At 43.0% G+C, this 26,660-nt stretch overlaps 1 protein-coding gene across 1 annotated transcript in view; it reads left to right on the plus strand.

Annotated features, from left to right (window-relative positions):
• DNAH12 (dynein axonemal heavy chain 12) overlaps positions 1 to 26,660 on the plus strand; it is a 156,725-nt gene that overhangs the window by 37,622 nt on the left and 92,443 nt on the right. The window contains exons 15-27 of the mRNA XM_040359238.1: positions 72 to 272; positions 1,958 to 2,152; positions 5,006 to 5,127; positions 6,321 to 6,603; positions 10,929 to 11,048; positions 13,704 to 13,860; positions 17,369 to 17,541; positions 18,538 to 18,690; positions 19,296 to 19,535; positions 20,303 to 20,548; positions 24,468 to 24,587; positions 25,163 to 25,272; positions 26,351 to 26,531. Of these exons, the coding sequence (XP_040215172.1) occupies positions 72 to 272; positions 1,958 to 2,152; positions 5,006 to 5,127; positions 6,321 to 6,603; positions 10,929 to 11,048; positions 13,704 to 13,860; positions 17,369 to 17,541; positions 18,538 to 18,690; positions 19,296 to 19,535; positions 20,303 to 20,548; positions 24,468 to 24,587; positions 25,163 to 25,272; positions 26,351 to 26,531 (2,301 nt within the window). The remainder of the gene's footprint in view (positions 1 to 71; positions 273 to 1,957; positions 2,153 to 5,005; positions 5,128 to 6,320; positions 6,604 to 10,928; positions 11,049 to 13,703; positions 13,861 to 17,368; positions 17,542 to 18,537; positions 18,691 to 19,295; positions 19,536 to 20,302; positions 20,549 to 24,467; positions 24,588 to 25,162; positions 25,273 to 26,350; positions 26,532 to 26,660) is intronic.

Raw genomic sequence — 26,660 nt, forward strand, 5'->3', positions numbered from 1 at the left:
TTGAATGGGCAGCGTAAAAAAAAAGCATACTTTTATATGCAGATTTTTTTTTTTTCCTGTTTCTTGATTAGGAATTTTCCTTGGAAAAGGCAATGCATACAATGCAAGACATGTGGGACTCCATTTCTTTTACCACAAGCGCTTACCGGGAATCAGGTGTGTCCATCCTGTCCTCAGTGGATGAAATCCAGACCATTCTAGATGACCAGATTGTCAAGACACAGACAATGAGAGGATCCCCTTTCATCAAGCCTTTTGAGAAAGAAATAAAGGTACATCAAATATTCAGTGTTGAGCTTCTTTTTTTTTTTTTTTTGCAAACAATTAGATGTGACTGTGCAGTAAAGCCTGTCGGGTTGAGTTACATATGGTGCTTGAACAGGATTAGTTGACATTTACTAGGTAATATGTAGAGGTTTCAAGTTTGACAGAGCTGACTTTAAATACATGCAAACTCTCATAATGAACTTCTATTATTTGCTCCGTTTTGGTCTCTTAAACATACCATTGAAATTTCTTGTGAAAAAAAAAAAACATACCATTGAAAGTGTTTTGTCTGATAAGTGCGAAAACATACCTGTCACAAATACTGACACTGATAAATTCCTTTACACTGTGCTGCACAGTTATCAGTTAGCACTATTCCCAGTTATCTCCATGGGCTACAGTGCACCTCCTCCATTTGGAGAAGAGGAGAGTGGAAGGTGTTCTGTAGTGATAAATGACCTTCTTGTCCTGAGGATGACAATGTTATTCCATAGATACATGATTGAGCATTGTCACCCTTGAATAGGTATTTTTGCCCTTGTTAGACAACTTTTTTTTATAGACAATTATTTTGAAACAAAAATATCAAATTCCTTGGAGTCTTGGACATCAAGGTCCCTTTCCCACTTATACGACTTGTCCCACGATTTGTGATGGCAAAGTAGCATGACAAGTCGTTTCCCATGATTTTATTTGGTCTTTGTGAAAGTTATAAAGCTATGGTGCCAATATCTGAAAATTGTGCGGGGGTATTGCAGAGTATTGTGCTGGGGTATTGCAGAGTATTGTGCGGGGGTATTGCAGAGTATTGTGCGGGGGTATTGCAGAGTATTGTGCGGGGGTATTGCAGAGTATTGCGCGGGGGTATTGCAGAGTATTGCGCGGGGGTATTGCAGAGTATTGTGCGGGTGTATTGCAGAGTATTGCGCAGGGGGTATTGCAGAGTATTGCGCAGGGGGCATTGCACAGGGGGTATTGCAGAGTACTGCGCAGGGGGTATTGCAGAGTACTGCGCAGGGGGTATTGCAGAGTACTGCGCAGGGGGTATTGCAGAGTATTTTGCGCAGGGGGTATTGCAGAGTATTGCGCAGGGGTATTGCAGAGTATTGCACAGGGTATTGCAGGGATGGCTGAGCAGGGATGGCTAGATTTGTGACTGCAATAGTCACAGATCCAGCCCACAGCGCTGCTGACACCCTCTCTCCTCTCACACTGTACCGATCGGTACAGAGAGAGGAGGGAGGAAACGGCATCATCAAATGATGCCGGTTTGTTTACATGTGATCGCTCCGTCATTGGACGGAGCGATCACGTGGTAAACAGCCGCTATCAGCGGCAATTTACCACGATCTGTGATGCGCCGGGTCCTCTGGACCCGGTGGTCACGGACATTTCCGTGTGCGCGCCCCAGGGGGCGCGTGGGAGCGCGATTCTGGGAGGACGTCCATGGACGTCCTCCCAGAGTTAAGGAACCTCCTTGTAGATTTATTTTGTCTGAGGCGGTGATTAACTGGTTAAGGCAAAGCAGTCTGTACTGCCCCCAGCATCTTGTCAGCTTGTTTGGTTTATGATGTTATTCAATATTAGAAAAAAAAACTGAAATTGATTGGGTAATCAGACAGATCTTTTTTGAAAAATGGTTTTATTCTAATATCGTGATGTTGCAATTTTTTACTCTTCTTACGTTCAGCAATGGGAGGAGCGCCTGATCAGGATCCAGGAAACTATTGATGAATGGCTAAAGGTGCAGGCTCAGTGGCTCTATCTAGAACCTATATTCTCCTCTGAGGACATCATGCAGCAAATGCCCGAGGAAGGACGTCTCTTCCAGACAGTGGACAGAAACTGGAGAGAAATCATGAAACATTGTGTAAAAGACCCCAAGGTAATGTTTAGTATTCACTATGCAATGAGCTGGTTGTACCTTTTAAGATATATGTGATATGGGGGATGTTTAGCTCAGTGGTAGATGCGTTTTTTAGTGAAGTCCATAACAGTCCAAACTGTTTTTAGGAGCATGGCAGCACACTTTTTTAAATGAAAAGCAAAGTAATGCCATGTACACACGATCGGATTTTCCGTCGGAAAAACTTTGGATGGTTTTTCCGACGGAATTCCGCGCATACACGCGGTCACACAAAAGTTCTCTGAACTTTCGTCCGTCAAGAACGCGGTGACGTACAACACTATGACGAGCCGAGAAAATTAAGTTCAATGCGTCCGAGCATGCGTCAAATTGTTTCCGAGCATGTATCAGAATTTTGCGCGTCAGACGATCGGATTTTCCGATAGAATTTTTTTCCGTCGGAAAATTTGAGAACCAGATTTCAATCTTTTGTTGGTGGAAATCCCGACAGCAAAAGTCAGATGGAGCATACACACGGTCGGAATTTCCTTTCAAAAGACTTTTGTTGTTGGAATTTCCGATCGTGTGTACGGGGCATTTGAGTTTAAACAAAGATTCCCACGCTGGGGATTTTACAACTTCAACAAAACAACCAATCACTGAAAATACCAAGCCACCTGGCTCTCTTGTCATCAGCATCTCTGCTCTATTTGGTCTCCCAGACCACTAGTCTCCCAGTGCCTTGGTTGCAGCACCCTGCTGTATGGGCCCACTATTGATAGGGTTTTCCAGCTTAAAGCGGTTCTCCACCCTAAAGTGGAGTCCCGCTGATCGGAACCCTCCCCCCCTCCGGTGTCACATTTGACACCTTTCAGGGGGGAGGGGGGTGCAGATACCTGTCTAAAGACAGGTATTTGCACCCACTTCCGGCCCGGCATTCACGGGCAAAAGACGGGCATTCCGTCACATCCCGTCGCCCCCCCGTTGTGTGCTGGGAACACTCGGCTCCCAGCACACAGCGGGAGCCAATCGGCGGGCGCGGCAGGACTCGCGCATGCGCAGTAGGGAACCGGGCAGTGAAGCCGCAGCGCTTCACTTCCTGGTTCCCTCAGCGTGGATGGCGGGGGGAGCAGCAGAGAGACGAGCGATCGCTCGTCCTCTGCTGCGATCGGCGCTGGACTCCAGGACAGGTAAGTGTCCTAATATTAAAAGTCAGCAGCTGCAGTATTTGTAGCTGCTGGCTTTTAATATTTTTTTCCCATGGCACATCCGCTTTAAGCTCTCTAGAGACTTCCAAATTCCCTCCAGCTCACTGGATCCGCTAGCTACCTCAGCTTTCCCAGTTTCCCAGATACACTTAGCTGTCTTAATTTTCCCTGTCCGTGGGCAAGGAATTACCCTCACAAGAGATTCAGTCTCCGGCAAGAACTCCCAGTTCTGCCGACAAGGCTCTGTCTTCAAGCGGCAACAACTGCAGCTTCCACTGCTTTGAGCTACTCTCAGGCCTCGTACACACGACAGAGTTTCTCGGCAGAATTCACCGAGAAACTCGGTCAGAGCCGGATTCTGCCGAGAAACTCTGTCGTCTGTACACTTTTGGCCCGATGGAGCCGCCGAGGAACTCGTCGAGAAAATAGAGAAGATGTTCTCTATTTTCTCGTTGTTCTATGGGAGAAGGCGGCCCGCCGAGCTCCTCGGCGGCTTCATCCCTGAACTCGACGAGGAACTCAATGTGTTTGGCACGTCGAGTTCCTCTGTCGTGTGTACGAGGCCTCAGGCTAGATTCACACCTATGCATTTTTAGTGCTTTTTGCATTTTGCAGATTTTCACTACAGAACATGTTCCATAGGAATCCATGTTAAATGGATTGTAGGGCAAATCTGCGAAAATGCAAAAAGCACTAAAACTGCATAGGTGTGAATCCAGCCTAAGACCAGGTTTATATCCACCCAGTACACCTGTGTACTTTCCCAGGCTGCAGGTATCTGGCAAAGCCCAGATAGAGGATTGAAGGTTCCTTCCCACCCAAGGCACTTCAGAACCTTCAAATTCCAGGCCAGGATTACAAAATCCGGAGAAAATTTCGAGTTTTTTTTTTTTCCTGCTCACAATAAACATGCCGGAGTCTCTTTAATCATAACTTTGCGAATCCTATGGCCTTTCTACTTAAATTTACATAGTGGCAGGGCCTCACACTGTCACATATGGTAAAAGCTGCTGCATAACTGAATAACAAGTGAGGTCATTGGTCTGTAGATAATACTGCAGCTATAATGAAACGGGCCTTGTGTTTATCCCTACCCACCCCCACATGTTGTGGTGCAGGTACATTAATTTAAGTCTCCCCTATAAAACCAAGCTGTCACTGACAGCTTCAGCCCTGATAAAGGTCATGTGATCAATATATCAGCTCTGCAGGGTGGGGGTTTAATTCACAAAATAAGCCTTCAGCATGCAATACCACTGCAGCCTGAAGAAAGCAGTGTTTAATACTGTAATTGGCAAATACAGTTGCAACAGTCTGATGCTCAGATGTAATTGGTGGGCCTTATTTTCTTCATTTTAACCCCTTAAACCTTAAAAATAACCTAACCTAATTCCAAACCCTTCCTAATCTTTCTATCAGTATACTTTTCCTATCTACTGAGTCATAATCTATGAACAGAATGTCCTGGCCCATGACAGAGTTTTTAAGTTTCATTATTTTGCATGAAATATTCTAACATATTTAAATTGATCTTGATTACTTTATGTGACAGGATCCAGATCAACACTTGTAAATCCAATAAATCCAATCTGAATGCTTCATTATTGTCTTTGGCAAGTACACTTGTGCTGCCTTTTATATGTGCTTTTGCTAACTGGAATTTATTTGGCACCTTCTGTTCTAGGTTTTAAGTGCCACCTCCCTTACTGGGCTTCTGGAAAAGCTGCAAGACAGTAATACACTCCTGGATAAAATAATGAAAGGGCTTAATGCTTATCTGGAAAAGAAGAGGCTTTTCTTCCCTAGGTAAAGTTAATTTATGCATGTTTTTCTGGGTATAGTATTATGGGTCCCTGTAGAGGGGGATATGCAATTAGCGGACCTCTAGCTGTTGCAAAACTACTAGTCCCATGAGGCATAGCAAGACTCTGACAGCCACAGGTATGACAACCAGAGGCAGAGGCATGATGGGACTTGTAGTTTTGCAACAGCTGGAGGTCCTCTAATTGCATATCTCTGCTGTAGAGCATGAGTGCTCAACCTGTGGCCCTCCAGCAGTTGCAGAACTACAAGTCCCATGAGGCATTGCAATGCTGACAATTACATGGAAATTTAGCGGTCCTGAGCCCCTCCACTCGTACAGTGTTAAAACCTCATATGGTACATTTTAGGATGTACCACTCTATCTCTTTGTTCTCCTTTCTTTCCCTTTTATCTCTCGCTATCCAAAATTCTTGCCTTTCCCCCATCTCTCTCTAGCCATCTTTTTTTTTTTTCTCTTATTCTTTCTCTCCCTTTTTCTTTCTTCCTCCCCTATTTTCCTCTCCCTTCCATGTATTCTCTATTTTTATTCCTTCTTTTACTCCTTGGTGGGAGGGGGGGTGGGGGGTGGGATGAGTGGCAATGCTTGGGGGTTGTTCCGATCACCCTTAGGTGCTCTTGATCATGGTCATCTGCTGATTCGAGAACTGTAGTGGGGCCTTTTAAAGGCAACAAGAATCACAGGTAGTGTTACCCACTGTCTCCGACTTTGTGGTTTCTCGTAGCAGTGACACCTATGCAGAAATCAGGAGATGGGGTCTCCTCCAGCCCCTCCCACCTCACAATCCTCACCAGTCAGTGGACCTCTAGTCTGAGTGGGCAGCCCTGGGCTCCAGGAACAGCCCAGCTGGGCAGACGCAAAAAGGCTGAGAGAGGGGTGCGGGCTTCAGGAACAGCCTAGGATTTGGTGACCCCTGGCAAATCATCATTTGACCCCCGAGGGGGTCCCGACCCCCAGGTTGAGAACCACTGCTATAGAGCTTATTCTGCAGCTCTTGTTTCCTTGCCTCAAAAAAAAAAAAAAAAGAGTTCTAACCCTTTTCTACTATCCAAAATTCTAATTTTTTGGGGCATTAAATAGTTCCTTTTATATGCCAATAGTACAACTTCAAATATAATGAACAACAGTGCTCAGGTATTTAGATAATAGTATACAGTATATATTTTCTCCCCTGCAGATTTTTCTTCTTATCCAATGATGAAATGCTGGAGATTCTTTCTGAGACGAAGGATCCATTCCGGGTTCAGCCTCATCTAAAGAAATGCTTTGAAGGGATTGCTAAGCTGGAGTTCCTCCCTAACTTGGATATTAAAGCCATGTTCAGCTCTGAGGGGGAGAGGGTGGAATTTATTCAGATTATTTCCACTTCAGAGGCACGAGGAGCTGTAGAGAAATGGCTCATCCAGGTGGAAGATGTAATGCTGAGAAGCATACGTGACGTTATTGCTCGCTCTAGAATGGTACGATATTCAGTGAAACCTTTTCAAAGCAGTATAGGCTTTTTTATCTGTTTTTAAATTGTCTCATGGAGAACTGTTTGTGTTGAATTTTAGTTCCATCCACCTTCTTTGATGGTGCTCATGACCCCACCAACAGTAACCTCTTCCACTAAGTCTCTTAATGCCATTGTAAGCACTGAAGATGCATTGTGCTATAATGGGGGAAATACGCTGAACATGTAACACTTTAATTATCCAAAGAAAGGGCAGGGGACCTGCTCACCATAAGGCCTCATACACACGATCAGTCCAAACCGATGAAAACGGACTGAAGTTCAGTTTCATCGGTCCAAACCGACCGTGTGTACGCCTCATCGGTCTGTAGTCCTTCAGTCCAGAAACAGAGAACTTGCTTTAAAATTGGACCGATGGACGCCCGACCGATAGGTCAAAACCGATGGTTAGTATGCAAAAGCATTGGTTCCAAACCCGGGCATGCTCAGAATCAAGTCGACGCATGCTTGGAAGCATTGAACTTCATTTTTTTCAGCACGTCGTTGTGTTGGACTCGGTTGGACTCGGTTTTTGAACTGATGGTGTGTAGGCACATCAGACCATCAGTCTGCTTCATCGGTGAACCGATGAAACTGAACTTCAGTCCATTTTCATCAGTTTGGACTGATCGTGTGTACAGGGCCTAAAAGTCAATTAGAGTTTGGGATGCACCAACAATCAACTCAGTGCAGATAGCAGTACTAATGCATTTCACTCCCAAAGGAGCTTAATCAAATATAAATCATGATTATATGTGAAACGCATTAGAATTGCTATCTGTACCAGGTTGATTGTTGGTGCATTGCTATGCTTCAATAAATCAAATTGGCTTTTATGGTGAGTGGCTCTTCTTTCCCTTTCTTTGGATTAAAAATAATTAATTGATACTGTATTAGATTTTGCAAGCACATTATAAAGTGGTCTTGAGCCTTGCCTTTGCAGGCTCCTTTCCTGTATATACCCATCCACCTTTCACTCTGATGATCTGTTCAGTGCCAGGATCTGAGGTAATTACCCAATTGTTCTGGGCAAACTGGATTTTGTGATTCTCATTTCTCCCACTAGTGGTTGGTAATTGGCTGCTTAGACACCACCAATATCACACAGAGGGAAAAGAACGAATTCCCAGCCCTGTGTAAGTTCTGTTTGGTAAATGTTCTAGTGTGCAGGTTGCACTGGGGGAAGGGGGGGGGGCTGGTTTATGGAGGTGGGGTATATTTAAAGGGTAAATGCACTAACAGTGAAGTTGTCCTTTAAAGCGGAGTTCCAACTACAATCTCAATTATTTTTTAGAACCTTTCACAAGCATTTACAATGTTATTATAACACTCACGTCTCCTATTAAAAATTGTCCCGCGAGGTCCGGTTTCATCTTTTTAAAAAAAACTTTGATGACTGATCTGGCCGTTCATTTTGCTTGTGGGCATGTGAAGCCTACAAGCATTTAGTTCCGGCATACTGTGCCCCATTCTCGCCCATGCGCAGTAATGCGCGTTACCGGCGCTGTTCAGTATACAGGTTGCCATAACAACGGGCGGCGGCTGCGGAAGTGCCTGCCCCCTTGCTATGGCAACCTAGCCCTTGGCGCTGCCCACTGACTCCTGGGAAATGATGACACACATCTCCAAGGAGCAATAGCGAGCGGAGGAGCGCAGAGGGAAGTGACGAAAGGAGCCTTGGCGATGAAGGAGTACGATTTCAAGGGACTGAATTGCAACAGCCATTTAAAGGTGAGTGGAAAAAAAAAACATCTACAAAGGTTTTTTTATTTATTTCATACACATTAATGACATTTTTTTTTTTTGGGTGGAACTCCACTTTAAGTTTCTGTAGAATTCAACCTACGCTTTATAGATTGTATATTTAGAAGGTAAACTGTGTCCAGATAGGATCGTTTCCAGTGACTATACAATTTTGAGAACCTTTGGAGTAATCGAGGATGGACAGAGATCTGGGGGGACCTGGTAGATCACAGACTCAGCAAAACAATTCAAGGCCGAGCTGCAGCAAGTAAGGCCAGCAGACTATTCACAAGCATTAAAAAGGATATTTACTCAAGAGATAAAACTATAAGGCCTCGTACACACGACCGAGGAACTCGTTGGAAAAGACACATAGTTTTCCTCGACGAGTTCCTTGTTAGGCTTGTCGAGGAACTCGACAAGCTTTCTTTGCGTACACACGGTCAAGACAAAATCTCCTTGTTCTCAAACGCGGTGACATACAACACCTACAATGGCAGGGGAAGTTCGATTCCACTGGCACAACCCTTGGGGCTGCTTTTGCTAATCTCATGTTACTGCGTGTTAAGTAAAAGTTTGGTAGGAGACGATTTGCACTTTTCAGTCTGTTACAGCGTGAAAAATGTGTTATCTCCATTACAAATGCTACTTTTACCGAAAACCAGCCCGACGAGGAACACGACAAGGAAATCGAGACTCCCGTCCAGGAAAAAGAGAACTTGTTCTCTTTTTTCCTCGTCGAGTTCCTCGACAGTTTCCTCGATGAAAAACGTACACACGACCGTTTTCCTGGGCAAAAAAGCTCTCCCACCAAGTTTCTTTATGGATTCTATTGAGGAAAACAGTCGTGTGTACGAGGCCTAAGTCTACCAATTTCAAAAACTCTGGTTTGGATACTTCTTCAGTATGTTGTCCATTTCTGGTCACCGATTCTCAGGAAGGATGTGCTGGAACTGGAGAAGGTCCAGAGAAGGGCAACAAAGCTAAAAAGGGGGCTGGGGGACCTCAGTAATGATGAATGACTACAACCATGAAACTCATTCTCCCTGGAGAAGTGGTGTTTATGATATGATTGCAATATATGCAATTTTAAATAATGACTTTAGCATTGGGAGGAAGCTATTTAATCTTAAATCTCAAAAAAAAACCATATAGCTAGCCACACAATCAAGTTAGATAATAAGTGGTTTAATCCTAAACTGTATAAGGGTTCTTTACTGTTAGAGCGATAGGGATGTGGAACTCCCAATGCCGCGTACACACGATCGGTCCATCCGATGAGAACGGACCGATGGACCGTTTTCATCGGTTAACCGATGAAGCTGACTGATGGTCCGTCGCGCCTACACACCATCGGTTAAAAAAACGATCGTGTCAGAACGCGGTGACGTAAAACACAACGACGTGCTGAAAAAAACGAAGTTCAATGCTTCCAAGCATGCGTCGGCTTGATTCTGAGCATGCGTGGATTTTTAAATTTAAAACAAGATAGGTTATTTAACCATCGGTTAAAAAAAAGCAATGGGGCCCACACACGATCGGTTTTGAGCGATGAAAACGGTCCATCAGACCGTTGTCCTCTGTTTAACCTATTGTGTGTACAAGGCCTTACTGTTGGTGTTGGTAGTGTCAGAGTAGAGTAGAGATAAATTGAAGAAACTTTCAGATGTGTTTTTTTTCCGAACACAATGTACAGGCATATGGAAGGTGGTGGTGACATAAACACACGCATACTCAGGTTGAACAGGATGGACCGGTGTCTTTATTCAATCTTACAAACCGTGTAACTATGTGATCACATATGACAGAGTGACAATGCAAGAGAGAAATTGTCAGGCAGAGACACAGCATTGCCATAGCATTGTCATTGTTATGCCTTGTACACACGATCAGATTTTCCATCGGGATAAACTCAGACGGATTTTTCCGATGGAATTCCATTCAAGCTGTCTTGCATACACACTGTCACACCAAATTTCGTCCGTCAAGAACGCGGTGACGTACAACACTACATCGAGCCGAGAAAATCTAAGTTTAATGCTTCCGAGCATGCGTCGACTTGATTCTGAACATACATGTTTTTTTCTCCGTCGGAGTTCCCTACAGACAAACCAAATTTCCGATAGAAATGTTCTCTTTCTAAATTCCGACGGAAAAAAGTCCGATGGGGCACACACACGGTCGGAATATCCGATGATGAAAAAATTCCGTCTGACTTTTGTACAAGACATTACAGGAAGTGCCTGAACAAGGCCCGTCATGGCACACTCATCAGGTGTTATTTTAATAAAAGCTGTCGATTTTAATAAATAATTTTTTTTTATTTGATTGAAAACGTAATTAATACGCTAAAACGTATAAAAGATTTTTTTTTTTTTAATTGGGTTCAAACTACAATTCGCCAATTATTATGTTTATGAAAATCAAATTTTCGCCTCATCATGAAATAGCTGCCAAATTTGACATTGTTGGGATTGTTCACATATTTGATTACCCCTTTAACTCTTTATTATATGTATTGTAGTGTATAATATTATTTTGCTTCTTCAGGCATACCCTGAGACTGCTAGGAAAGATTGGGTGAGAGAATGGCCGGGACAGGTGGTGCTATGTGCATCTCAGATGTTCTGGACCAGTGAGGTGCATGAAGCTATAGCTAGCGGCCCTCAGGTAAGGAAATCCAGTGAAAACAAAATTCAGAACAGTAAACTTATTTAATATTATGTTTTGATTCCTGTTTTGTTAACATAAGCTGCAGAATTATGGTATTAAAAGATCATAATCCATTACTTATCTACATTTTACATCAAAAACACAAAGGACGTGGCCTCTTTTGATCAAACTGCAAACTAAACAAAGGCTGCATGTGTCAGCCACTTAGTATTTTTTTTTTACAAAGTAAGAACACAGAGTAAGTACCGTATTTATCGGGGTATACCGCGCGCCGGCGTATAGCGCGCACCCCAACCTTAGAAAGGTAGTTTAAGGGAAAAAAGAAAACTTACATTTTTGCCCGGCGTCTGTCTGCGGCCTTGTGCGGGGTCCGTCCAGCCTCGTGGGTATCCGTCTGCGGCTTCCTTGCGCGGGGTCCGTCCAGCCTTGTGGGTGTCCGTCTGCGGCTTTTGAGGTGCCTCCATCCAGGTGTCCGTCTCCGTCCAGCGTGTCCGTCTCCATTCAGCGCGTCCATCCGCACCTTGCCCGGGGTTGCAGCGGTGTTTGTTTTTTGGTATTGGCGCCGAGAGGAGCCGGATTTCATGTGTGTTCGGCTCCTCTCAGCATGTCTCGGCTTCTCTCGGCTCCTCTCACATAGCTGTGGGCGGAGCCGAGCGTGGCCGAGCCTAGACGAGTGCGCAGTGCACTCGGCTCGTCTCTAGGCTGCCATGTATTTTTGACACAGAGACAGCAGGGATCGGCGTATATCGCGCACCCACGATTTCCCCCTGATTTTAAGGGGAAAAAAGTGCGCGTTATACGCCGATAAATACGGTATATGCATATAGGATAGATCTCTAAACATACATAAATATCATCCGTGTAATAAAGAAATGATAAAAGGTGGAACTATAACACAGCCAATGTCTGGTCTGTTGTCATTTATATAGTGGAATTTCTTCACAGGTGTAAAGAGGTAACATTGTCTTCAAAAGTTAAAAAGTAACTCCACTTTTGTTGAGAATAAAAAACATTCCCCTCTGAGTGATCAATGTTCATTGCAAGGATTTGAACAAACTTTGCTGCAGATTCCTAACCTGTGTTATTCTGAAAAAATCACTGTTTGATTGTATGTGTCCATGTGCTAAGTAAATCTGTTTTATCATTATAAATCAGCTGCTGCACCTGCAGGGCTCTAATGAGGAAAGTGGCAAGGTCTGCATCCCTTTAGACGTGAGTTCCCTTTGAGAGCATCTTGCCAAAAATTAAGTTTTTGTTGCAGGAGATGCCCAAAATCTGAGTAGACCTCAGTGCAGACCTCTGGGAAAATCAGTAAGCCAATCACACAAGCAGGAAATTACATTTCAGGGGGCCTTCGGTACACTATCTGTGCACAGAATGACTCCAGGTAGCCATATTGCATTGCATTTTACAGAAAATTACAGCTGCTGCAGATTGAAAAGGAAAGGTAATTTTTAATAACATTCAATTACAATATGAATTTAATTGCCCTTTTTTCCTTGCGAAGGTAGAACTACCCTAACTAACATTTTTGTATAGGACCTGTTTTGGATGTTTAGTGATGAGTATCCTTGAATATTTAAAGGCGGACACCAAAGATAAGGGGCAATTAAGGATGGAAAGAAGAGAAGCACCTGTATTTAAAGGCATGCTCGCTGAAGTTTGCTAGTTAATCTGCAGACCTGAATAAGGCAGGTCAAAGATTATGCAATTCCCCCATCAACACAGCCAATGTTGATGGGGGGAATCCCTCCCGTGGAGCTATTGTGGCAGAGGGCACAAGGAGCCGTCTCTCCCATGGAGAACAGTGATTGTTGCTAGAGGCTATAGTGGCTGGCAATAATCGCATGTAAAAATCTGACAAGCTGGTTGTACCCAATCGATTGAAGGATTGCCTTGGGTACAATCAGCCTGCCCATAGATCGTTCCAATCTTGGCTGGTTCAGCAGGGACATTGCTGTGGTGCTACAGGTGTTCCCTTCTGGTTCTAAGCCCAGGAACTGAGTGATCACATGACCACTGATCACTCAGTTCTCAGGCCACTCTGAGCAGAGAGTGAGGACCGACAGTCACCACTCTCTGCTCTACCCCTCCATAGTTCACTGGAGCTCTGGGCTGGAGAGGGTACAAGAGCGGCTGGCTCAGGCTCTCAGCAGCACACAGAAAGGCTGAGCCAGTCATTATTGTCAGGATCCTTCCAGAGTCTGGAGCAGCTCTGTGATGTCAGCTGACAGCGGGGTTTAGCCCGATTGTTGGCTGATTCTGGGTAACAGGACGGCACAAGTAAGCACAATCCTATGACCCACAAGAGAAGTATGACCAAACAAGCATTGGCCGCACTTTTTAATCTTTTAATGAACATATTTTTGTTGCAATCCCTTTTCAAATATGTTTTAAGCTTCCCATTGCCACAGAGTCTTTACAGCGTCTGCATGTGATGCTATGTCAGAAGTTATATCCTCGTCTATAGAATAAACCTATGGTGAATGGAACAAAACTGTCAATCACTGTACCTAATAACAAAAAAGTAAATATGCAAATTGTATAAATAATTTTTGTGTTTTGTGTGAAGTTAATTTTGTAATATTCTGTGGTAGAAGTAGAATGTATCACAATGTATTATTTTGTATTTATTTAAATTTCCTTTTCTAGGGATTAAAAAATTACTATGAGAAACTTCAGCATCAGCTAAATGACATTGTTGAACTTGTACGAGGCAAGCTGTCCAAGCAAACACGTACCACACTGGGAGCTTTGGTTACCATAGATGTCCATGCCAGGGATGTGGTCATGGACATGATAGAAACAGGTCTGTGTGCATGTATTTTAAATACCGTAGGCATGACTGATACTGTTACAATTTATTATACTGTATATATGTACTACAACAGTGTCAAGATATTTCATTTATAGGAGGAAACTCATTACAACGGTATGTGTCATAGTTTGGGAAAATGATAAGCTAATTTAATAACTGATGATTTTGTGAATAGTTTAAGGCTGGGTTCACACTATTGCGAATTGGATGAGGGTTTCCCTGCATCTGATTCGCATAGCAGGAGATTTCGACCATCTCTCTATGGAGCCGGTTCACACATCTCTGCAGTGGCTGCGGTGTGAATTGCACAAGAGCCCTGTGCGTTTTTTGATCCGTTTTTTTTTTGCTGGGGGGGGGGGGGGGGGAAAACTTCTCTTTAAATATAACATTGAAAGTGTCTTAGTATATCTAGGAAAAAAGAAAAACTGCGCCAAGATACCATTGACAAAAGGAGTGAAAAAAAGGAAAAGAAACCTTCGGCCCAATCCTGGCCTATTCACTCTGAGAGCTGCGATAAACAAGTAAACAATAAGTACAAGAAGAAAATTGAGAGAAAAATTAAAATCGCGCCAACTCTAAACATATGAGCCTATTAAAGGCACCAAACAGTGGTATTTAAAGACCAGTAACATATAATGCTATATATAGCTGTGTCAGAAAATATATATTGTGTGATGGGAGTGGGTAGCCACTAGATGGCACTAGATGACCATATCAACACCCATCAATGTTAATATACATTATTATAGTGATACCGACAGTGTATACATTTAAAAAAAATGAAAATCAAAGTAAAACAAAGCAAGTAAATATAAATTATGTTAAATTTAGAACTTAACGAAAAAGTCCATAAATTCTTGACGAAGATTTCATCGAAACACCTGTGAATTGTGCCAAATATCATGTAGTAGATAACGTGACCAAAAAGAAATGGTGATACAATCCTCCACCAGTCTAATGATTGGATTCTTACCAGAACTCCATGATCCCTTATTACAGGGGATCATGAACAGCATATAGAGGGCAATCACTCCCAGTCATGTGGTTCAGACGTATGTGATCCAATTGGGTCTCATTCACAAGTGATGACAGCAATGTCCACCATGTAAAAACAATGGTAAAGGCTCCACATAGTGTATTAAAAGAGTAAAAAGATTTATTTTTAAAAAGTAATGCACTTACAGAAATGCAGTAAAAAGATCTCCTTGAATCTGATGTGCCGGCCGGAACACAAATTCAGACACCCGTCCACTGGGGAACGTTTGGAGCTTGTTTGGGTGACGACAGCGCGCCGCTCCACCCTACGTCCGTTTCGTAAAAAACGTACTTCTTCCAGGGGCCTTAGTATATCTGTTTGAGAAATGCAAAAAAAAACCTGTTGAGCCTGAAATCTTGTGAGCTGATAACTTCCTGTGCCCTCCTGTGAGTAAGTTTTGTTACTACAGGACAGGAAGTGTGTTATTGGCAGGATCACCAGGTTGAAAATAAAGGGGGGAAAACGAAAAGAAAATGAATGAGGCACCACATCTACTAAAGCAGAGTTCCACCTGTGTTTTAGTTTATTAAAAGTCAGCAGCTACAAAAAGCATAGCTAATGACTTTTAATAAACCGACACTTACCTGCCCCACGGTCCAGCGATGCGGCTGCCCGGAGACTCGCTCCTCTCCCCCTCCTCTCCGCCGAAGCTTACAGCTTCACGGCCGGGCGCGCACTGCGAATGCAAGAGTCGTGTTGCGCTCTCCTATGGCCAGCCGATCTTCTGGGAGTTGTGTTCTGGGAGTTGTGTCCCACAAGATCACTGGCAGGGAGGGGCCGCCTAGGGCAAGAGGAGAAGTCGCCTAGGCGGCCGAAAAAAGGAAGAAGGAAGTGCGACAGGAAGTCCCACTAAAAAGAGGGTACACACTCTCCCCCCCCAAAAGAAAGACATTCCAAATGTGGCATGTAAGGGGGGCGAGGAGTGCTTAAAGCAGAAGTTCCACTTTTGGGTGGAACTCCGCTTTAAGCTGCAGTTTTTACATTTTTATTCTTGTGTTTAGATACACTTTAAAGATAGCTTGTCGAAGGAGGAATACACAGGCTGCTGTTGCTGTTCTTCTTACAAAAATCCTGAATCTCCTTGCTTGTCATACTGATCCTCTATCTTTCAAAGTCACTCAACTGGAACAAGTATGTAGATCAAAAGTAGTGACTTTAGTCCATATGTCATAGATGGCTCAGGAAATAACATAGAATCGACCCACCTGAAACTGATATTATACTTGTACATGAAGCCCATTGGGTCAAGCCCCCCCCCCCCCCCACACTCTTTTCTATTCTTCCACCATAGGCCTTGGCTTTGTTGCTTCCCACCTGTTCTTGTTCTCTTCCCTTGTGTTGCATTCTATGCAACAAAAAGGTACAAAGAACTAACAGAGAGCATGGAACTGTCTTGTAATGGGTGTGCCAGATGTACAGTCATGGGAAATTACATGTGGCCCGCGGAGCCCTCTGATGTGGCCCGCAACCTCCTGCTCTGGAATGGTGGGTTGGCAAGCCCAGATCGCAGGTTGCGACCCGCCATACCAAAGCATCAGTGTTGTGAATAAAGCTGGTGGTAGAGGAAGAAAGCGGCTGCGGAGCAGAGCCCCATAAACCGATGCTTCCTCTACAGTGTCAGCTTATGCCACAGGTGGAGTCTATGGCAAAGTTCAGCTAACCCACACGATAGACACAGGTGCACTACGCTGCACCCGCGGTGTGGGTAAACCACAGCACATCAATGTGAAAGCAGCCTTAGGCCCTTTTCACACGATCAGCCCGACCAAATGGGACCCTCAATTCACCTCTATAGAGCGACAGATGTGTGTTTATGGCTGCCTACCTCCAATCCGAAAAACAGCAGGGCATTTTTCTCCTTCCACCTTCCATCAGGGCGGATCGGAGGGCCTATAGAGTAGCCGTGACCTGTCGTCCGCCCGCTCCGCTCATTGTGGCCCTCGACTGGTTACCAAGTTGCTTAAGTGGCCCTCGCTCTTCAAAAGGTTGGGCACCCCTGCCCTAAGACAATCAAACTAATTTTGCTTTTGAGTGGACTGACCTTTAACGCAAGAGGATCAGCAGTCCAGTGGGGGAAAAAAAGAAAAAAACAAACACAATATGCTTACCTCCCTTCTAGCTTTCATGATACAGGGTGTAATGTCACCTTTCTGTTGACGATGACCTGGGGAACGGTGAACACTCCACAAGAAGGCTCTGCAGCACAGTGCTGGGAGTATCTTCTCAGCAGGAATTGAAGTAGTCTACATTCCCCAGATCTCGCCAGAAGAAGGATGGCATCAACCTTACCTTGCTTGGGCACAGTGGGCAAAAGCCTGGGGTAAGGTAGGTACACAATCTAACTCTCCTCTTCCCCTAAGTATTAAATCCCTTTTTTTTCCCAGGGGCTACTCTTCAGTTCTTCAGTCTGATGGCAGAGCACTTTAAGTCTGTATGATATTTATTGTAAATTTGTCTGTTTAGGTGTTTCTCATGAAACAGATTTCCAGTGGTTGGCCCAGTTGCGCTATTACTGGGAAAACGAGAACGCCCGTGTGCGAATCATTAACTGCGACGTGAAATATGCTTATGAGTACCTAGGAAACTCACCACGACTGGTCATTACTCCTCTTACAGACAGATGCTACAGAACTTTGGTATGATGTACAGTTTTTAATAAAGCTTTACTTATTTACTAGTGTAGGAGGGACAAGTGTAACCCATCCTGTTTAAAGATAAGCGATACTCTGTATTATTATTTTCCTGCTGTCCTGTTCTAGCCTCCATTCTGTCTTCATCACAGCCACTTTTAATTATTCAGTTCTCAGTGTAAATTTAAGCTTGAGCTGTTGAGCCTTGTAATCATCAAGCTTTTAACGGCAAAGTAGATAAGGAAAACCTGTAAACACTTGAAAGGGAGTATACATCTTCACCTGTAGGCTGATAATGAGAATACAACATTTTATTATGCAATGATACATATTTAGATGACTAAAAATGTGTATTTTGTAGTCCATTAACCATAATTCATAAAGAAAATGTACTGGGAAAATATATTAGGAACTGTGGCAGGGAAATCGGCTTGTTAAAGTATCCAACACATTTAGGCTCCTTTCACACGTGGCGAATCAGTAATGATCCGCCTCCGTATGCTCCGTAAGCTCAGCGGGGATCGCTCCGTTGATCCCCGCTGAGCGGGGGGATTGGATGAACACGGATCGTATGTCCGTGTTCATCCCATCCGCAGACGGAAGGAAAAATAGGGTTTTCTTCCGTCTGCAAAATCGGATCTTTGCGGAGGCGGACGATTACGGGTGTCAGCGGATGTTCACAGTTTGGAGACCAATGGACTAGGCAATTAGAGGGAAATTGTATATACTTGATGCACAGTGAGGTGGTGTAGAAGAGAAGTAGTGCTGTGTTGCATAAGATGGATTAACTAGTGAAGTTTGATTATTAAATTCCAACCTGTGCTGGTCAAATACATGGTTAGATATGTTTACATGTTTGAAACGTTATATACTGTATGTTGCAAATGTTGTTAAAATTTGTCGTAGGCATGCACAAAATTATCACAACTGGATGTCTGAATTTACAGTTGGATATACTCTTGTGGCTTGTTTTGATAAAAGTCCTTTTTTTCTTTTTGGTAGATTGGTGCTTTTTACCTAAGTCTTGGTGGAGCTCCTGAGGGACCTGCAGGTACAGGAAAGACCGAAACTACCAAAGATTTGGCCAAGGCCTTGGCTGTGCAGTGCGTGGTATTCAACTGCTCTGATGGTCTGGACTACTTAGCGATGTCAAAGGTATGTACTGACTCTATTTGGCTGTATATGGAGAGAGCAATGTGTTCATATTTTATATAAAAAAAAAAATTACATTTTTACTGACTATATACTGCATAAATTGGTGTTTTATATACCTTCCTGGAGTTCATCTCTAACAGCAGTAACAGGCATAGAAGACCAATGCTTCTAAGCTTTCGAGGATGATAGGCAAAGCAATAAATGCTTCTTTTTCCCCTTCACCAGCTGTTTGTTCATATCACATCTGGTAAATAATCTGCAGTCTGCACCTCCTATAGCAGGGATATGCAATTAGCGAACCTCCAGCTGTTGCAAAACTACAAGTCCCATCATGCCTCTGCCTCTGGGACTCTGCCTCAGAGTCTTGCTATGCCTGATGAGACTTGTAGTTCTGCAACAGCTGGAGGTTCGCTAATTGCATATCCCTGTCCTATAGGCTTATAAAAAGATTTTTTTTTTTTACATTTTACATAGGTGTACAGAGATCATTATTAGTGGTCTACCTTATGAGCCTTTTTTTTCTTTTAGGGTTATGCTTCGAGACTTGATCACCAGAATATCACTCTGTAATATGATTGTTCGCTGTTTTTTTTTTTTTATTCTAGTTCTTCAAGGGTTTGGCATCATCTGGAGCATGGGCGTGCTTTGATGAATTTAACCGTATTGAATTGGAGGTGCTGTCTGTTGTGGCGCAACAGATCCTCTGTATCCAGAGAGCCATTCAGACAAAAATGGACATATTCAACTTTGAAGGCACTGAATTGAAGCTCAACCCAAACTGCTTTGTTGCTATTACTATGAACCCTGGTTACGCAGGGCGATCTGAGCTGCCTGACAACCTTAAGGTAAAATGAAAGTTAATGAAGATTAATGTTCTTTGGGCCTCGGGATTAGTGCCATTCTATTTTACAGTTAAGTTATATCCAAACCTATCTGAACCAAGCTTCTTTTAATGTCATTAAAAGTTTTGATAACCAGTATTAAAGCCGGGCAGGTGGGAGGGAGTGGTTCCAAGGTCAACATCTACAAGAACATATGACGCAATTCTCCAATAATGTCATAAGTGTCCTCATTAAGGAAGGGCAAGGCTGGGGAGGTAGGAGAAAATGGCTTTTTATATGAAAAGGTTAATATTTGCTCATAGCTTAAGCAGTCTATGGATTTGATTTACTTAAGGCAAATAGACTGTTAACTTTGCAAGAAGAGTTGAACTTTGCAAGTGTTTAGTGAATGAGGTGAAGCTCTGCTGACCTCCATCATCCAATCATATGCACTAAAAAATGCTGCGTTTTTTTAATTTCCCCTGCACGTGATTGGGTATTAATTACAAAGTGAAGCTTCACTACATTCACAAAGTTCTGGGGGAAATTCCCTTGCAGCTTGAAACTTCAATTGCAAATTGAACTGTGTATTTGCTTTTAGAAAATCAACCCCTATATGTTTTAATCTAATCGGATAGAAAAGGGTTTGTTTGTCATTGGCCACAGCATATTTATTTGACAACAGTTTCCTCTGCTATCTAGGCTACATTTTTAGGATCTAGTAGTGATCCTACCACTTTTTACTTTTACCTCTGAGTAATTGCTTTATAAATATACATTGTTTATTACAGGTTCTTTTCCGGACTGTAGCTATGATGGTTCCCAATTATGCGCTGATTGCAGAGATCTCACTTTATTCATATGGGTTCCTACATGCAAAGCCTTTATCAGTCAAGATCGTAATGACATATAGGCTGTGCTCTGAGCAGCTATCCTCCCAGTTCCATTATGATTATGGCATGCGTGCTGTAAAGGCTGTGCTAGTGGCTGCTGGAAACTTGAAGCTGAAATTCCCCAATGAAAATGAAGATATTCTAGTAAGTGCAACTTGGTAACAATTTTTAATTATATAAAGCCCAAATACAGCAATGTACAGTGGGTAGAAAAAAGAATCACCCCCCTTTTAATACAATCACATTTTTTGTTTTAGCCTGCTGTATTTAATAGTGAAACTTATAACATCCAAGTGAAAGATATAACTTTAATTACAGCCTTTAGTCTGTTAGGATATGTCTCTACTAACTTTGCACATCTAGGGCCGGATTCAGATGCGAGATACGACGGCGTATCTCCAGATACGCCGTCGTATCTCTGAGTGCGGGCCGTCGTATCTATGCGACTGATTCAGAGAATCAGTTACGCATAGATTTCCCTAAGATCCGACCGGCGTAAGTGTCTTACACCGTCGTATCTTAGGCTGCATATTTACGCTGGCCGCTAGGTGGCGCTTCCGTGTAGTTACGCAAGGAATATGCTAATTAGGTATTTACGCCGATTTAGAAACGTACGTCCCGCCGGCGCATTTTTTTACGTCGTTTACGTTAGGCTTTTTCCGGCGTAAAGTTACCCCTGCTATATGAGGCGTAGCTAATGTTAAGTATGGACGTCGTTCCCGCGCCGAGTTTTGAAAATTTTACGTCGTTTGCGTAAGTTACGTTCACGTCGAAAACAATGGGGCTTTGCGGCGTAATTTCGAGCATGTGCACTGGGGTTCTTTCACGAACGGCGCATGCGCCGTTCACAAAAAACGTAAAATACGCGGGGTCAAGTGAAATTTTATTAAAACACCCCCACAACATCCCCATTTGAATTAGGCGGGCTTACGCCGCCACACATACATTACGCAGCCGTAACTAAGGGCGCAAGTTCTTTCTGCATACGGAACTTGCGCCCAAAGTTACGGCGGCGTAACGTATCTGAGATACGTTACGCCCGCAGATAGATAGACAAATCTATCTGAATCCGGGCCCTAGACTTTGCAATATTTACCCACTCTTCTTTGCAGAACTGCTCATTCCACAGATTTTCAATGTGGTTCAAGTCTGGGCTTTGACTAGGCCATTATTATTAATAATATACAGGATTTATATAGCGCCAACAGTTTGTGCAGTGCTTTACAACATGAGGGCAGACAGTACAGTTACAATGCAATTCAATACAGGAGGAATCAGAGGGCCCTACTAGTTAGAGCCTACAATCTAGGGGGGGGGGGGTCAAGTGATACAAAAGGTAATAGCTGTGGGGATAAGGTGATGGAGAAAATTAGTGCAGTTGTCAGGTGGGGGCAGGCAGAATATGCTTCTCTGGTTTTCAGGGATTGTCTAAAAGTCAACAGAGTAGGAGCTAATTGGACAGATTGGGGTAATTGGGATTGAGTTCCATAGGATGGGAGAGGCTCAGGAAAAATCCTAAAGGCGAGAATGGGAGGAGGTGACAAGGGAGTTATAGAGCAGGCGAAATGAAGAGAACAATTAGGTTGGTATTTTGAGACTAGGCTAGTGATGTAGCTGGGGGCAGAGTTGTGGATGGCTTTGTAAATTGTTAGTATTTTGAATTTAAATCGCTGCGTGAGTGGGAGCCAATAGAGGGATTGACACAGGCAATGCAAGCACATTCTTCTTTTTCTCCCTCAACCATTGTGTGGTAATTTTTGCTGTGTGCATTGAGGTATTGTCATGTTGGATGATAAACTTTCTTCCCATTGACAACTTTCTGGCAGAGGGCAGCAGATTTCCCTCAAGAATTTGATGGTATTTTGCCCCATCCATTTTTTTTCTATCCTGACAAGTGCTGTAGTTGAAGGGCTCTCCAAAAATTCAAATGAAAGGGACCCAAGGAACTCATAAGAGAAGATACGGATGGCCAGCCGTCTGCTACCAGAAAATGAGAGGCCTGATAATGATTAGAGTCAAGTAAAGCTCGAAAAGTCTTATCCTGGGGATCTGGTGAAAATTTTGGATTTCCCAGAACTGGGAATACTGAATGTACATTGTATTTATTGTGCTGATGGTTTCTATTTCCCCAGCTCAGAAACACACAGCTTTTAATGACACACAGGTCTGTCTTATCACACATCTCAAAAACTATTCTAATGGATAAGAAGAGAAAATCTCCTCTGTACTAGATGCGAACTGGGCACCATGCTCCATATGATATGGAAGTGTCCCAAACTATTCAGATATTGGCGAAGGGTTCTCAATACTGTTAATGCAGTGTATTGTACTAATATAACTGCAGACCCCAACATTTTGCATCTCAGAAATCATACCCAACTTCACCCAAAGTGAATAAATATATTTGTGAAATGAGACATTACAGAAATGCTTACTTTGCCAAACTCTTTTCAAATAGCAATAAAGAGAAGGTACAGCCCCCCCCCCCCCACGAAAAAACAAAAAATTTGCATCAAATACTGTAGCTGCTGACATTTAATATTAGGACACTTAACTGTCCTGGACTCCAGCGCTGTCGGCACCCCAGCCGAAGTTTCCATCGGCTCTCGAGTGCTGCCGCCACCATTGCCTTTAAGTGAAGCCTTGCAGCTTCACTGCCGGGTTTCCTACTGCCCACATGCGCTGTGCTTTTTGAATGACATGACGGCGGGGGAACGAGGAAGGCGGGCGAACTTCTGGGGGACTTCATCGCATTTCGCCGCAGCCAGGTCTCCCGGAAGTAGGGATGGGTACCTGTCAAAACAGGAACCCGTTTCCCTGCGAAAGGTGCCATTTGGCACTGGGGGGGGGGTTCGGTGGAAGCAGATATACAGTACGGAGCTTCCCCTTTTGGGTGGAGCTCCACTTTAAGTAACAGCTGACATTTTAAAAGACAGATACAGTATATTGTTTTTTATTTTTGACTATGCTCATTAATGTTGTAGTTTTCTAATAGTTAGAGAATTGACTTCCAATCCATCTGTCATTTCTGCTAGAGGCCAAGCTGAATCTTCCTGACACTGTGTGTGCTATGCATTCTTGTATCACTTGTGATGTGTTGCCTTCCCATTTTTCACACCCACCCACTGGATTTCAGTGCTGTGTTCTTGAATCCTGACAGGTGGCAAGCAACCCCCTTGGTGCCTCTCTTCCCTCTACAAAAGGATAAAATAAATGAACAAATCCCCTTCTTCCCCCTGAAAAAGATTTTAGCACTACTGCACTCCAACCATTGTCTGCAGTACAGACATTGATTGGAGTGCCAATGTTTTTTTAGTTGTCACAGAAACCGTAGGTAGAGTGAATCTTTCAAAGGGAAAACCTATTCTATTAGCTGATTTTGGTGGTATAATCCTTTAAGTTGAAGAGATCTCTTATTTTCTGCTATGTCTCTGAGACAGGAAGTGAAGGGAACTCTCCCAAACAGGAGACAAATAGAAAGAAACTAAAGCCGCTTACACACGACCAGTGCATCCGATGAGAACGGTCTGATGGACCGTTTTCATCGGTCAACCGATGAAGCTGACTGATGATCCGTCGCGTGTACACACCACCGGTTAAAAAAACGATCGTGTCAGAACGCGGTGACGTAAAACACAACGACGTGCTGAAAAAAAACGAAGTTCAATGCTTCCAAGCATGCGTCGACTTGATTCTGAGCATGCGTGGATTTTTAACCGATGGTTGTGCCTACTGACGATCGGTTTTGACCTATCGGTTAGGAATCCATCGGTTAAATTTAAAGCAAGTTGGCTTTTTTTTAACCGATGGTTAAATAACCTATGGGGCCCACACACGATCGGTTTTGACCGATGAAAACGGTCCATCAGACCGTGGTCCTCTGTTTAACCTATCGTGTGTACAAGGCCTAACAGGGATCCATTTACTACTCTGACCAAATCAAAGAACGGGTTTTGGCTTCATATACACTTTAAATGAACTTATTCATTTTGTGAAATAGACAGTGAAATCCTCTGACCTTTTGCTTCATTTATATTCTCCATATTTTTCTTTCATATTTTAGCTCTTGCGATCTATTAAGGATGTAAATGAGCCTAAGTTCTTATCTCATGATATCCCATTATTTAATGGAATTACCAGTGACCTGTTCCCTGGCATTTGTCTGCCTGAAGCAGACTATAAAGTAAGTTGTTTTAAATTGAATTACCGTAAAGTATGTTTGTTTTTCCTGGCTATCTTTTGGGATTTGCTTCTTTGATTTGACAATTACAGTATTTAGTACCCTAACTTTGTTGAAAAAAATATAGTTCTTATATGATATGTTCCATACTGTTATAATTTGCGTTTGGCAATAGAGGGTAAAGCAACAGGTTTTTTTTATGTCCTTCTACCCATCGGCACATGCTCACCTTTCCAGCAAAGAAAATACCTTGTACTTCTGCGTATGGAGGAGCATGTGACTCATTTCACGTGATAACACTAGTTCTTGGTGATTGGACAATCACTAATACATGGGTGCAGAGAAAGTCCAAAGTCCTGTGTAGGCACTAACTGAAGTTATTCGGAGCTTACACAGGGCTGTCCTCTCCCGGCAGCTGATTGGATCATTGTGACAGAAAGGTAAGTATGTTCTTCTGGGGAGGGGTACAAAAAAGTGAACCTGTTGATTTGCTCTCTGTTGACAATGCACAGGTTCACATCAAAGCAAAAAAACACCAAATAAATGATTTAACATAAAGATGTATTAACGTTTTCCAGGATTTGCTGGAGTGTGCGCATGAGTGCTGCATTAAACACAATGTTCAGCCGGAGAAGGTGTTCTTGGAGAAGATGATACAGACCTACGAAATGATGATTGTCAGACATGGGTAAGAGTTGACTGAACATCTCCTTTGAGCATAGATGGCTATGATATAACTAAGGAAGTATAGAAGTAGCAACTGCTTCTCGGGTTGTGAGTTCAGGGAACTCAGCCAGGACTGTTTCCCCTCTTATTTATCACCAATAACTTTCATTGCATTGTGTACTAATTAAAGCAGTATTAGATTTCCCCACATTTTCTAAAGGTGTTTAGTATCCTTATGGACATCATGGGGATTAGAGATCACCATTAACCTTAATTAGTGCAACTAATTGTAACTATATTCAATAAAGTTGATTTTTTAAGTCTATGCTGTTCCTTTATAAGGTTTCTTGGTGATCTCTAATCAGCATTTTTTTCTAATTTTTGCATGACCTTAAAGGGTTTGTAAAGGAATTTTTTCCCCCCTAAATAGCTTCCTTTACCTTAGTGTAGTCCTCCTTCACTTACCTCATCCTTCGATTTTGCTTTTAAATGTCATTATTTCTTCTGAGAAATCATCACTTCCTGTTCTTCTGTCTGTAACTCACCACCGTAATGCAAGGCTTTCTTCCTGGTGTGGAGAAAGCCTCTTGAGGGGGCGAGCAGGAGTGTCAGGACGCCCACTAACACACAGCTCCTTTCTCTATCTGCAAAGTAGAGAGTGTGCTGACTTGCCTGCTCGCCCCTCCCCCGTCAAGAGGCTTTCTCCAGGGAGAAAGCCTTGCATTACGGTGGTGACTTACAGACAGAAGAACAGAACAGAAGAAATAAGGACATTTAAAATCAAAATCCAAGGATGAGGTAAGTTAAGGAGGACTGCACTAAGGTAAAGAAAGCTATTTAGGGAAAAATACATTTCCTTTACAACCCCTTTAAGGAACTACACCTGTTAATTTTAGTGGGGGCCTTAGCATAGGGATACGGTTCTGATTTTAAACTACCCCGTGCACTAATTAATTATTGGTCTGCCTGCGTGTTTTTTTATACATGTTTTTGAATGTAGCATCCTTATCATAATTGGCAGATGAATCATTTTTACCCTTTTGTATTAAAAATGAGCACACCAACATTGCATATGCTGAACATTATGTTTCTATCTACAGTTTTATGCTGGTTGGAGAGCCTTTTTCTGGAAAAACAAAAGTTCTCCATATACTTGCTGATACTCTGTCTCTTATGAACGAACGAGGGTGTGAGGAAGAAAAAGTCATCTACAGAACAGTGAATCCAAAATCCATTACCATGGGACAGTTGTTTGGACAGTTTGATCCAGTGTCACATGAGGTATGTCTACAGTCTCAGTTTTACGATGTTTAGTGAAAATTCCTTCCCTGCTTGAATGGTATATACTGTACAACACTAATCGATGATTTACATCAGATGCACGTTGCTACTACCAGTATTTTTTTAATG

The sequence above is a fragment of the Rana temporaria genome, chromosome 7 (assembly GCF_905171775.1).
Source record: "Rana temporaria chromosome 7, aRanTem1.1, whole genome shotgun sequence".
Taxonomy (NCBI): domain Eukaryota; kingdom Metazoa; phylum Chordata; class Amphibia; order Anura; family Ranidae; genus Rana; species Rana temporaria.